This window comes from Octopus bimaculoides, chromosome 24 (assembly GCF_001194135.2).
Source record: "Octopus bimaculoides isolate UCB-OBI-ISO-001 chromosome 24, ASM119413v2, whole genome shotgun sequence".
In the NCBI taxonomy this organism is placed as follows: domain Eukaryota; kingdom Metazoa; phylum Mollusca; class Cephalopoda; order Octopoda; family Octopodidae; genus Octopus; species Octopus bimaculoides.
This window is the reverse complement of record NC_069004.1, coordinates 18,866,035-18,881,325: the sequence shown is the minus strand read 5'-3', so window position 1 is coordinate 18,881,325 and position 15,291 is coordinate 18,866,035. Positions and strand designations below refer to the sequence as shown.

The 15,291-nt window shown below is 38.3% G+C and overlaps 1 protein-coding gene across 1 annotated transcript in view; it reads left to right on the top strand.

Annotated features, from left to right (window-relative positions):
* The first annotated feature begins 5,269 nt into the window (after positions 1 to 5,269).
* The window catches only part of LOC106882662 (forkhead box protein O), a 202,849-nt gene continuing 192,827 nt past the window's right edge, over positions 5,270 to 15,291 (top strand). Inside the window, exon 1 of the mRNA XM_052976526.1 lies at positions 5,270 to 7,672. Within this exon, the coding sequence (XP_052832486.1) occupies positions 7,277 to 7,672 (396 nt within the window). The 5' untranslated portion in view covers positions 5,270 to 7,276. The remainder of the gene's footprint in view (positions 7,673 to 15,291) is intronic.

The following is a 15,291-nucleotide window of genomic DNA, read 5'->3' as shown; positions in this document are numbered from 1 at the left end:
ATATATATATATATACATAATTGCATCTCCTCGATTTCAGCTGCATGGAACTCTGCACTATACTCCTCTGTATTGGATTACAATGTGGTCTGCCAGCCGAGTCTGCGGGAGGAGCTTTCTGTGATACGATTCTACGAATCCATTTTTGATGCTACAAAAATATAAGCAATGTATGTATGTATCTATGTATAGATAGATAGATAGATAGATAGATAGATAGATAGATAAATAGATAGATAGATAGATAAATAGATAGATAGATAGATAGATAGAATGAAATTGCAGCAGAAAGCGACCCAAAGTGTGTGTACACCTGTGTGTGCGTGCGTGTGTACTTGTGTATTGTGTGTGTATCCACGTGTATGCATTGTTCTAAACTATGCCAAGCAGTCAGCCAGCCAACCAGTCCGCCAGATAAACAGCCAGCCACCCATCCACCTAACTTATTCCCGTTTACTAACACCACCACCGCCACCACCACCACCACCACAAGCCGTACCACTGTCACCATCATCACTCATCTTTCTCAGCTTCACTTATACGCCATCTCACCTCCTCCCATCGTTATTCTTTTACCTCTGCCTCCCATCGTTATTCTTTTACCTCTGCCTCCCACCTTTATAGTGGTTGTTGGCGCACTTTTGCTTCTGTCAGTCTCACTGTCTTCTCTCTCTCTCTCTCCCTCAATCTCTTCAGCTTTCACTTTCTCTAGCGCACTTTCGCTTGTCTCACTCTCATACTTAGTATATCTCCTTTGTTCCATCTCTCTTTTTCTTCTCCTTCACTCTCTTTCATTTCTCTCTCTCTCTCTCCTTCACCGTACTCTATTTACGTCTTCACGAATAATTCCCTTTCTCAGTAAATTCCCCACGTGTTAAATTTCTCCAACTCCAATGCAATGCATTGCTCTGCAACTCCCATATGACCGATCATTCTTCTACCTCTTCCCCCTACTCTTCTAAATACTAGCATTATCCTATCTACTCTTCCTCCCCTTATACTCTTGCTCCTTTTCTTTCTCTCTCCTCTCACGTTCACTCAACTCTTCTCTGTCTTTCCTCTCTATCAGCACTCTTAACCCCCCTCTCTCTCTCTCTTAAACATTACATCTCCTTCATTCGCTCTCCCACACTTAACTGCTCGCTTTCTCTCAATGTGTCTTTCCTCTTCTTTTCCTCTCATCTTTTATAACCACCATCTCGATATACCATATCTATTACCAGAGTTCTTATCCCACTCCTACTCTTACTCTCTCTCTCTCTCTATTTAAGTCACTCACTTTTCACTCGCATTCTGTCATTCACTCCCATCACACTATCTCTAACTTTTACTATTTCTCTCGCTTACCTCCTCCTGCAACTTCCATCTCTAAGTCTCAATGTTCGAGCCTAACCACTACGTTTATATCTTTCCTCTTACTACACCTTAAAAGCCGCGGTTCACACGCACACACTTACAAGCATGCACTCTCTTTCTCACTAACACTTCATCTCTGCTTTATAGTTCTAATCTACTCATCTTTTTCTTTAATCTGTCTGTCTGTCTAATGTCTTCCATAACTCTCTCTCTCTCTCTCTCTTTTATTTTCCCCTCTAACTAACCACACTCGCCATCATTAAGCTTCACTTAGCAACTTTTACTCCTGAAACTACTGTAACTCATGTTCATCATCTCTTTATCTCTCATTGTCTCTCTCTTCACATACATCGTACGCTCATTTTTCTCTTTACTTTCCTTGCCTCATACTTTCTCTCTCTCTCTCTCTCTCTCTCTCTTTACCTCTTATACTCTCATTTTCAAAGTTTGCCTCCTCTTTCTTAACTATTTCAATTACTTTAAACCGTCTTTTTTTTTTTAAAAACTAGTTTTCATAGTGACTTCTTCCTATTTGCTTAGTCTTGAGCACGCCTCGCACGCACCGCACGCACCTACATAGAACGATAGACAAATCGTAAGCGTACGAAGATCCGCATTCGACTACAAGATTGTCAATGCGTGTGTGCTTGTTCTATTCGTCGTTTCTGACACTCCGACTCTCTACTTTTCTATATCTTCCTATCACTTCTCCTCTTAATCACGTCTTACTCACACCTTTCCTCACGCAACTACTCTTTTCTCTTCTTATCTCGCTTCTGTTCTCTTTCTTTTTCCTTTCCCTTTTATTCGTCTATACCTCCCACTCTCTCACTTTCTCACTCCTTTTCAATGTATCTTTGCCGTTCTCTCACTCACTATTTCTACTCTTCTTACATTTTCAGACCCCCTTCATTCTCTACCCATCTTTATCACTCCGTCCTTCTCTCTCACATATCAATACTCTCTCACTATTGCCCCCTCACTATAGTTCACCTTTTTCTTTTTTCATACCCCCTTCTCTCTTTCCCTCACAAAACACACACACACACACTTCCTCTCTTTCTCCGCCCCTTCTTCTTCTAGTCTCCTACTAATTACCATTGCCTTCTACTACTACTACTACTACTACTACCACTCCCATCTCTTATGTTTACTTAACTCCTACCCTCTCTGTCTCTCGACTAAACCACCCTTTTCCTTTTACCATCAGTCATCATCATCATCATCACCATACCCATCACTATTACCACCATAACCAATGCTTCCTTCTCCGTCTCTGCTTGTATCTCTTCTCTCTCTTCTCACCAACTTCTGCATCACCATCACTCATTCTGTCATCCTGTCACCATTTACCTTACATGTACACCTTTTTCTCTCTTTTTTCTTCCTCCTTTCCTCTCTAATGTACTCAATACCTGTTAGTGCTCCGTCCGTGACCATCATCAACAGGAACCCGAAATCATCCAAACTTCATCCTCCCCCACCGATGCATTCCTAATCTCCCAGTGTTCCACCACCGTCGTGGTCGTCATCATCAACAGTCACATTACCATTACGGCGGCGACGGCGAAACCCTCTCCCTTTTATAACCGCCACCGCCACCACCATCACTACCACTCTTACCCGTATCGTCCCTATTTCAACCACCACCACCACCACTACTACTACTACTGCTGCTGCTGTTCGTAGTAGTGCTAAAAATATCGTCACTACTGTCTTCACTACCATTCAACCAATGGTATCATTAATATTAACCATCTTATTACCCTTGCCAATAGGGTAACTAGCATCGGCGACACCATCAGTGTCACCTCTCCCTCCAAGTATCACTGTCTGGGGCAGGAACATTTCCCTTTCTAAGTTCATCATCATCATCACCACTAGCATAATCATCATCATCATTATCATCCTCATCATCACCACCACCACCACCACAATCACCGCCGCCGCCTGCCTATCTCCTCTACCGCTTTCTTCCTTTTCTGTCGTCATCCTCCCAATCATTTAGTGATCACCAACCACATCTACACCTTTATAAATCCTTTCAACCCACTTTATACTGTATACACCACAACCACCGCATCATCCCACCTTCACCACCACCGCTAGAACCACAACTGCAGCCACCACTACCACCACTGCACTTACAAACAATACGATGACCGTTATCATTTGAGATTAGCGAAGTTTTCCTGTTGTTTATAGCCCCATGTCAGCTGGACGAGCAAGACAGCATCCTGGATGTGACCATTCCGTTTGTTTGTTTTTTTAAAGAATGTTTAGCTCAAGACTTCATTATCCATTTCGTCCTTCTCTCTTTTCCTTTTTTGTTTTTGTTAGTGTGATTTGAGACAAATGACAATTTTGGCTGCTATTTCTAGTAAGTCAAGCAACTTCGTACAGGCTTCCCGATTTGATTGGTTCGTCTTTGCGAACTTGTTTAACCACAGGTCAGTCCAGACTAAATAGACTGCTTTTGGCTATAACCTCGCTCTACATTATAAAACCAACATTGACTCAACCAGATAACACTAGATTTATTAAATGTGTCCATCCCTTGTGTTTTAAAAGAGAACTTTGATTGCTCCTTCGAGCAAGCCGACTGACCACGTAGAGGCTCCGTGGTTGATTCAGATTGGCAAGACATGTTTGGTCCTGAAGTTGGCTCTTAATAAGTAGATGCATGATGAATGACACTCTAGGTGTGACAATACTGGTCGTTTTCGGTCTTTAGTGTACCATGGACCACATTATCTAAAACGTCCTTCCCTTTTGAAGAGAGACTTGACTAACCCTTAAACAGACTAACCACGCAAGGCAAAAACGGGAAAAAGGAAAAAAAAACTCCGTTGCTGTTATCTCAAAGTTAGCCAAAAGTTTAGTTCCAAATTAACAATCAGGCTTTCCAGGCGTGAGCATCCAGCAAATTTTCTTCTTTTTTTTCTCTCTCCTTTTAAAGTATCCAGACTATATGGCCTTTCCCATTTTAAGAAAACTGTAAGGTATGATTTAATAGAGGAGATAGCGACTTGCAAAGAAGACCCGAATTAAGCGGAATTAACAGCATGAGGTAGATAGATCATCCAGCGTCACTGAGATTTGGTAAAATCACTGATGGTAGCACAAAGCATTTCAGTGACATCCCGCCGACACTGCTACTGCTACTACTGCTACTACTACTACTACTACTACTACTACTACTACTACTACTACTACCCCCCACCATCACCACTGTCCCCACCACTATCAGTCTAATAAAACCCAGCGCACACACACATGCACGCATACACACATACACTCCTCTTCTCTGTATGCGTGTAAAAGTATGTCTGTGTATGTGTGTCCATATTGCCCACATTCATTTATGTCTGTCTATCTATCTATCTATCTGTCTGTCTATCTATCTATCTGGTGCCCCAGCACGGTCGTAGTCCAATGACCGAAAGAAGTAAAAGAAAAAAGTAAAATTGTGTATTTATATATATATATATATATATATATATATATATGTGTGTGTGTTTGCGTGTGTGCGTGCGTGTGTATGTATGTGAGTATGTATATATATATATACATATGTGTGAGAGTATGTATAAATTTAGAGGCCGACCAGCCGAACTAGCCAACGAGTAAGATAGTGCGCCAAACGAGAAGTGCAGTAGTACTGGCACAACTTACCACTCTACCACTACCACTACTACTATCTCACTACTATTACTACTACTACCACCTCCACTCCCACACCCCGTTACCACCAACAACTATCACTAGTACTACTGCTGATGTCCCCACCACCACCACCACCACCACCGTCAGCATCACCACCATTCCCACTACTACGAGTACTATTACTACTCCAAAAAAAAGTCACTACTACTACTACTACTACTACTACTACAGCAGCTTCTAGTGCTGTTGCTGCTGCTGCTGCTACTACTACAGCTGCTGCTGATACCACTACCACTACAGCTAATCACTACTACTGCTGCTACTATTACTACTACTACGACTACTACTATGACTATTACTATGACTACTACTACTACTATTACTACTGTCAGCGTGCTAAGTCTAACAACAGTGTGTATGCCAAGAGAGAATTTCTAACTCAAAAATATTGTGGATATTTTTTTCAAAAGAATAACAAGGAACAAGTTAAAATCAAAACAAACGAAACGAAACGGAAATATTAACGCACTCACACACACAGCTCTCTTCTCTTTCACTTTGGTACCTAGGATTTTTTGACTATATATATATATATATATATATGTACACTTACATACACACACATATACACAAATATATATATATATGTATATATGTAAAGTCTGTTGGGGATTCTTGTTTTGAGAGGTGCTTGCTTTTTTATTAGGGGGGTGCTACACTATGGATTAACTACCCGCTTTTATATTATATAACAACATACGTACGTGCGTGTGTATATATATATATATATATATATATATATATATATATATATACTGTCGTAATTATGTAATATGTAACAACATACACAAAAAAAAATACAGCCACACACTTGTGCGCACACATAGAATTTATAACTCTATATTTGTCATATATATATATATATATATATATATATATACACGTGTATGTTTACAAGTATATTTTCAGAAATCTGAATGTGTGTCTATATGTTATATACGAAATATATTGCTGCTATGTATGTTTGTGGATTTTTAACTGAAATATTTTGCCATGCAACTTGACCGTCATTACCAGCTCACAACACATGTAATGTTTACAAGACATATCTGGTATATATAATTAATATACACGCTTTAAGATGTTTATACGAACCAATGAGAGAAAAATGCATGAAAGTATTTCACCATCGGTGTGGTTAATACTGAAAATGGATCCTCATCTTTGACACAGAAAACGAATTTTATTTCCTCAATCTGTCATTCGCAATCTACCTCTATATACACACACATATAAACATGTATATTTGTGAATATATTTATGAAAATTTTAAAAACCAAATTGATGAAATTTGGTTGATATTTCGTTGAGAGGAAAACAGTGGATCGTGTGGGGTAACGTGTTTTGTTTTTGTTTCTGATTTATTTTTCTTTCTGTTTTGAAAAAAAAAAAAAAAATATCAGACGTCCGAAAAAGAGGATGGCGTGGAATTATTACCATCTGACTAACAACAACAAAAATTCATGTCTGTGTAAGTTTTTCAAATATAATTCCATTATTCTTGCCGAAATGAAACAGAAACAAAGATTGTGAAAATATAAATAACAAACTACATTGTACCATACAATCTTATACACGCATTCAACACTTTATAACAAATTGGCACCATACCACATTATACACACATAGACCTATACATAGCAAAAGAATCACACACTCACACAACAGCAGAAATAATACCACTACAGTTGTACACACACCAACGAAATAACACTATACTACATATATATCATACGCACTTAATACCATATACACCCACACAGTATACACAAGCGTTATATACTACATTAGTATATATATATACACACACACACCTTAATCACACAAAACATATATAGAATACACGCCTATATATATATATATATATATATATATATATATATATATATATATATGTATATGTATACACGCAGTATGCGCTCTGGGTATATATGTATTCATTTTTAATATAAGATACATGCTTTCAAAGCGAGTAACATATTTATGTGTATAGAATAATATATAAGTAAAAAGAAGGAAAGACGAAAATAAAGGACGGGAAGGAAGAATATCTCTGCCTAATTGGATCTACTCTTATCAAAGGTTGTTAACTAGTAATTTTTATTAGCTCTTCAAAGGAAAGAGCTTAACAAAATTTTTTTCTATAATAATAATAATTTGGATAATAGTAATTAATACTAATTAAAATATCACTATGGATATAGAATCAAAACTGGCTTCTCCAGATGTGGACCCAAGTTTTAAACCTCAGATGCGCGTTCGCTCCAACACGTGGCCCCTCCGGCCTCAAGAAGTTAGCTCCGGTGACGGACCTGACCCTCAGAACAGTCCGTTGCACGAGGAACCTGTGTGTCCGGTCGCTATAGGTGACAGTGGCACGCCTGGTGGTAAAGATGCTTTGACTGTCAACAAGAAATCTTCGTCAAGAAGGAATGCATGGGGTAATTTATCGTACGCTGATCTTATAACCAAAGCCATACAAAGTTCCCCGGAGCAACGTCTAACCTTGTCGCAAATTTATGAATGGATGGTTCAAAATGTGCCATATTTTAAGGATAAAGGAGACAGCACTAGCTCTGCAGGATGGAAGGTCAGTACCCTTTGATTTATCATTTGAAGAGGTATATTCGGCGGATTTCTGCTTTAAGCGCTCCATATTAATCAATCCCTCATAACTTTTTTGCTTAAATCCCAGCAATAGACCATTTAAAAATGTTTATGGGGAGAAAGATATTGGAAGACATCAATATTTTAGGGTGATAATGAAACGAGGAGGGTATCAGGTGGTCGTGAGATGTGCTAAAAATAACAGCTGCATAGCCCTGAAATCACACACACAGTGTATATATATATATATATATTTGTTTTCTGCTAAGTTATATGAATTCCCGTGCGTAGAAAACAAATTCGCAAACATTTTCTGACAATTCCCCAAAATAAAAGAGTTGTAAGGGATTTATATGGGGTGCTTAAAGCAGAATTCCACCGTGTATTCCATCTTCCTTTTTATGTATTTTTTAAAAAATTCAAATCTCTTTGCTGTTATTTGTGCGTTTAATGTGCATATCGAACATGATGTGTATATGTAGGGGTTACAAAAAAGAAAACAAAGCATAATTTTCCATTTATTTTGCTCTCGTGGCTCGTTTCTTATATGAAATTTTAAAACAATAACAAAACAAAAAGAAAAAACGTGTCTGTATGTGTGTATATGTGTGTTTTTCTATAAGACTGCGCGAGGATGCGGACATTATCGAACCTTTATGTGTCATTCGGGGTTGTTTCGTTACGACCATTTACCATTCCTTCTGTTATTTAATAAAATATGAAGTATACCAGTAATATGCTATGTGTCCAACTCGATCGACTTATACATTATCCTCTTCCACAATAAATTCTGTTGACGTTTTCGAAATCAATAAGATAGGTGCCATGAGTGGTGTAACACTGGGGTCCCCCACGGTCTTATCAATATCTCTTCCTATTTCAATGGGGGGTGGTGCCCAAGCGTACCTAATGACGGCTGGATAGTGTAGTTGAATATCAAGTGCGTAACTAAACGCCATGCAGTATTTACTTCTAGTTTAGTTCAGAGTTCAAATTCTGGAGGAGTCCATTTCTTTGTCGATCTCTTTTCTATCAACTCTGCTTCGTGTTTACGCGTTCGATTGGGCCTTGTGCCAATATGCGCGCGCTATATATATATATATATATATATATATATATATATATATATATATATAATAGGAGTATGTTTATATTATCTGTTATACATACACACACACATATGTATGTATAAAACTTTATTGGAATTACGTATAAGGAATATTAAGAAAATAGCTTTGAAATTTGTCATCTTAGTGGTAAACTCGTGTTATTAAGAATTACATATTACTTGGGATAAAATCAGATTTTCATCTTCATGTTATTCGGTGTGAATTTCATGTATCAAAGGTTATATAATTAGATTTACGATAATATTTGTGTTTTAAATATCTATCTATCTTATGTTTTCACACTTCTGAAAGCAAATTATTTGAGAAATATGGTCTATTTAAAAAAAATGTACACCTTTGTAGATAAAGCTGTATGTAAAAGTAGCAAACTAGAAGAGCAAACCTCTAAGTGGTTATTTGACCCGCCAGAAGCAGCAGCTAAATATCCATCAAATCACTTTACGATTCAAGGGAAAACTGCTTGTAATCATTGAGTTGAGTTGCAGCGAAAAAATAGTAGTAATAACATTGAAAAAACAAAACACAGGACCCCCTGTGTGATCACTGGATCTGTTAAGAAATAACAGCTAAACTTCTGCCAAAATACACCCTGTACACAGTGTAGGGAAAGATAAATGGCCGATGTGGTTCTTGATATAAAAAGAAAAGAAAAAGCTGGATTGCCATGGTTAGATTGTCTGATCTATGTCTGCTCTATTGGTGTTGACTTTAGGCTGAATAACAACAGCGTATTTAAATGTATTTGTGTTCTGTATACAGAAATACAAGAGAGTTTACACGTGGTGGATCTGATGTGTTTTGGTTTGTTGTGTGTGTGACTGGCTGTTTTGTTTTTAACTCCAGGTGATACCGGAATCAGTCGACCTGTGAGCGAAGATATTATTCCAGCTGTGATCATCCAGTTTTCTTATACTGCCCTATGTGTCTGTCCTTCATGATTCAATGTGAAATTTAATTGATATTTCTAACAGGTCGAGCGACCGTGTAGTTATATCTCTTATTTATTTACTATTAGGATTTTATGTCTTATTGTTAAAGTCGGCAATCTCAGTTGGAATGCCTTTGGTTGTAGATTTGTATTTTCGATAAACTCTGATCTAGGGCTAAACAACTTATCTTTGTTGTTTAGCGTTAGGGACATCTTACCTGAGAGGATCGAAGGAGTTTGGCTATTATTTCGAGCATTTACGGCAACTACTTTGAATTTCTCCTCGTTTTTTTTTGTTTTATTATGATTACTATGTTTTGTTCATACTTACCATGTCTATAGCAGGGAATCTACTTACAGGAATATTGAGGCTCCCCACCACTTCAGACTTTGTACACATTGTAATGAATCATTGACAGAAGTAAATTTAATGTAATCCTTTAATCGTCCTCCCATCTTTATTTCATTCTCAACCCCACATCTCTTACTCTCTCTCCTTCCTGTCTCTGTTCAACCTACGGGACATTTCGGACACTTAGTCAGTCAGTTCTACCCAGTTTTTTTTTCTGCGACGTAGGCTGCCAATTGATATCCACTTCATGGTTATATCTATGTTGCTGTTTTTTTTTTCTTTTATATCACTAGGTTGCATGCAGCATAACAGAATGGTTCTTGGTTCGATTTCTCTGCAATGCACTTGACCCAGTGCATTTTACTATATAAATAACAACCGCGTGTTGACCCAAATTTTTGTGAGTGAGTGAAATTGGGTTGACGGAAACTTAGAAGTCTGTTGATAAATTTGTATCTATAATTGAAAAGTGCAGCCTCGTCACACACTGTCACGCTGATCCTACCTGAGAATCTCGCTCAGGGTTTACGGAATACTCGGCCCGATTAACACGTTTCGTGTTTAATATTCTTTATTTATTCGTACGGTTCTCTCTTGCCTTTTAGTCAGTATGAAAGACGGTCCCTATGACCCTTTTTTGGGTCTCTAAGACTAGGGGGAAAAGGGGGTTATCCCCAAACTGGAGACTTTACCCGAATGCTTTTGTAGCAGAGTGGACTCGAACATGTCAGCTGTTGGTAACGGTTCAAAAACCTTCCATCCAAATACGTCACAGCGGCATGACGGGATTTCTCAAGCAAACTGTTCTCTGATCAAAAACGTCTATTTTTTTTTTTACCTTTTGATTAATTTTTCTTTATTTAAAACATTATCCAGTGTGTCTTTTGATTTGGGTAGTTTGAAGAATATTCGGTTACTTTTCCCACCAATCGCGTGACCCATGTACAGTTTTCTTCGTCTCTTTGTCGATGATATTTAATCTCATTTGACCTGATCGATCAAAAATTTATACACCTAGGATCAAAGGGCATTCTAGCTTTGACTATCCTTTACTCCTCCCCCCTTTCTAGTATTTCCCTTTTATAGAACTTTTCATTATTATTTCTTTTTAGAAAGTTCCAATAGCAAATCAGTTTTCCTACAACAACTTGCTAACAACTAACTCGCCGTACCCCTCTGCATTTCGAAGAGAAACAGTCTGCGAGTGGTCTCCCATGACACACTTCCCATAGTGCAACGTAGCCGTGTCAGAAAGAGAGTGGGGGTGAGAAGAATCCATCCCAATATATAACTTGTAAAATTTATTTATCGACCCTGGGTTCGTTAAAAGGCGAAGTTGAACTTGGTGGAATTTGAACTCGGATTGCAGAGAACCACAACAAAAAGTGCACAGCATTCCATCCGACACTCTGACCACTTTGTCACTGTCGGCTTCAAGCGACTGCATTATCCAACGTGTCCTGTTTCTTTGTTTTACTTTTCTATATATATTTTTAAAGACGATAGTGGTGCGATGTGAGATAAATTTCGTTGCTATTTCTAGCAGATCGGTCAACCACGCTGAACCCTACTCTTAACATGACTGGCTCGGCGTTTGTGTTTTTCTTTTAATTACCTTATGTGTTTCCATACACTTTGGCTGTCAGATTTAAAACTGTCATTGAACGAAGCGTGTGTGTGTGTGTGAAGGCGAAGAGATCTTGTCAGAGAGATGAGAAGTTACTTCCTTGCATTGGCTTCTTTTAGTCCTTGGGCTGCGGCCATGCTGGAGCATCGCTTTGACGAGTTTGTAGTCGAACTAATCGACTATTTTTAAGCCCGGTACCTATTCTCTCGACCTCTTGCCGAACCGCTAACTTACTGTGACGTAAACAAACCGACACCAGTTGTCAAGTGCTGGCAGATGAACACAAAGATAAGCGCGCGCTTACAATGGGCTTCTTTCAGTTTCCATCTTCCAAGTCCATTCACAAGGCTTTGGTCGACCCAGTGCTATAGCAGAAGACACTGACTCAAGGTGTCACACTGTGACACTGAACGATGTTGTGGACGGGCAGCAAACTTCTTACCCCCACAGCCCCGCCCCGCGTAATTCTCTAAAGAGGTTAAATCTATTCGAACCAAACTATCTATAATTAAAAGGCTTTCCGGTCGTGGCCATCTTGTATATCTAGAACAACTCTATCCAACGTGTCTTCCTTGAAATACAGTAAGTGTAGGATTTCATGAGGATTTGGCTGTGATTTCTAACCGAACGAGCGATGGTGACTTTCATGTGGTGTTGTTTGTTTTTTTAGCATCAGTCATTTCCGATCGTTCACACCTATGGTCAATGACTTTCCAAATGTGACCATCTCACCTTTATGTTATGGGTACTGGCTGTCTGGTAAAAATGCCTCCTAACCACATGGTTCGAAATTCAGTCTCACCGCGGGACACCATGGGAAAGTGCCTTCTACTAATAGCCCTGGTCGACCAAAACCTTGTGAGTCGATTTGGTGGATGGAAACTAAAAGAAGCCCGTCGTATAGTTGTGTGTGTGTATGCATTTACATCTATGTATGCATTTACTTATATATGCATGCGTATATATATATAAATGCATGTGTATATGCATTTACTTATATATGCATCTATTTGTATATGTGTATACGTATGGAAGAAACGTGCTTTACTCAACAAACCCATTTCTCCCCCCAAATTACATATGTGTGTGTGTCCCACCGCCATTTGACAACTGGTGGGGTTCGTTGGTTTACAGGTAAATGGTGAAAAGGCGTAATATATCTAGGAATTACCCGATCCACAACATCCTTGATTTCGAAGAGGGTGGGGTGTCTGATAAGAGGGATTTTGTTTCAACGCTCCCTCGCTGATTCTCGTTTAATACTTCCCAGTACGTGCCACGCATGGAGGTGCTTGGTCACTTTAGCAGTAAAACTTGTCTTCCTCAATGGATTTTCGTGATGTTGCGACGTCGAATAACATTTCATTTCTTCTATTGTGTCTGCTCCAAGCGTTTTCAGTAATGTTTTGCTCGAGTACTTTACCATTTATATAAAATCCATTTGTGTTCCAATTCATAGTCTTATAGTCGTCTCTGAAATCATGCATGCGTATGTGTGTGCACGCTCGCGCGACACACACACACACGTGTGTGTACATAGATCTGATCCCGTGTTAATTAAAATCAAAACGAATCAGATCCAAACAGGACAAATGGCTTTTTATACACGCTTTCTCGTTTGTATGTATGTATGAATGTATGGATGTGTGTACATATACACACATTTGTATGTTTATGTGAGTATATAAAGTATACACACATATAGATGTATCTATTATGTACATATGTGTATATATATATATATATATATATATATGTGTGTGTGTGTGTGTGTGTGTACATTAGTATATCACTGGATCGACTAGATTATCGGATGTTATACACGTGTTCATACATGCATGTATGACCATATGTGTGTAGACATTTATTCTTGGTGTTTGATGTGCGCTGCAATACCTCCTCTGCCTCGCCATATTAATTATATTTTATTATGACAAATGAATTTTCTATTCCTTGTTCTGAAATATTATGGCAGTTGTTGCATTCCCTACACATCTAGTTGTATCGTTAACATAGTTCTAGGCGGACAGTGAGATCGAATAGTGATAAGATTACTAGAATTTTTTTTTTAATGATAAAAATCAGGCCCGTACAGCGAGCAGCGATTTCTTGTATTCTTCAAGTTCTCAATATTAAGTTTGTTATTGTAGTATCACGATATTATCTAGTCGTAATTTGTTTCGAGACCATTTAATTATTCTGTTCAGCACGCTAAACACAGTACACCAGTACCCCGTCTTGCTACAATATCCAGAATAACACGACTGATTTGAGTGTGTGTTTATTTATGGCGAGAAGCCTTGCTTTTCATAAGTGGCTTGAAACGAAATGTTAAGTCTTTACGTCACTCACGTAGCTTCTTGATTGTAATAAAATTGATATATTTTCGGAAGTGTGCTTGCCAGGCAATTGATCTGATTCGAGACCATGTGCTGAAACTAAAACAATTACAGCGTGGGAGACATTATTAACCCTTCAATAACTTCACTAAAACACCTATTATTTGATGTCAAATTTTTCGTCGCTCTGTGATGCGGTTCTACTGCCTCTGTTTTGTATATTTTCTTTCGTTTGTGCAAGATATCTTCTGTCTGGTTTTCTGTCTCAGACACACACACACACACAGAGGAGGCATTGAGAGATAGATGTGTCATTTGGAATATGTCTGATCTTTTGGTGCCCTGTGAATTAAACTCGTAAAAAACTACAATTATATCCGAGACGAATGCTTAATATTTCATGAAAAGTTCTATGAAAAAAGAACAAAACAAAACACGATTTACAAGATATGGAACTAATTCATTACGAAAGTTCTTGGCTTTTACATTTAACCCGTGTATTTCGCTTTACGTTGCTGCTCTGTGATGGCTGATGTGGGTGAGACACAATAATCTAGGCATAACTATGTGGTAAGAAACTTACTTCCCAATCATTCTGTTTGGGATTCAGTTCCACTGCGTGGAACTTTGTGTAAGTGTACTCTGTTGTAGTGACTGACCAACCAAAGTCTTGTCAGTGGATCTGGTAGATAGAAACTGAAAGAAGCCTGTTGTATGTGTGTGTACGTGTCTTCATGCTTCCATACTTGACAACCAGTTTTGGTTTCTTTACACCACTATGATTGAAACAAGTAACGATAAAAGATATAAAGGAAAAATATGGATCATTACACGTGTATGTACGCGTGTGTTGAAAAACATCCCAGCTGCTAGAAATAGCAGGTTTAATATCCTTTAAAACACACTAGGTAATGCATTCCTCGATATTCGTAAAGATGGGATAATTCACAGCGGGAGCTCTTTTGGTCATTGCTCAGCTTGCTTAGGTCTAACCTGAACAACAAAGGTCACACATGTACACAATTACAAACGTTCACACAAACACCAAGTGATATGTGTGTGTGTGTGTATATGTATATATTTGTATGTGTGTTTGTATCGTCAAAGACTTTCCGTATTCCCGAGCGTCATACTAATACATCCTTTTGTTATTTACACCACCTGTCCTCGTCTGTTGTTGTTTTTTCGTATATTCTCCCAAATATGCAAATATATATATATATATA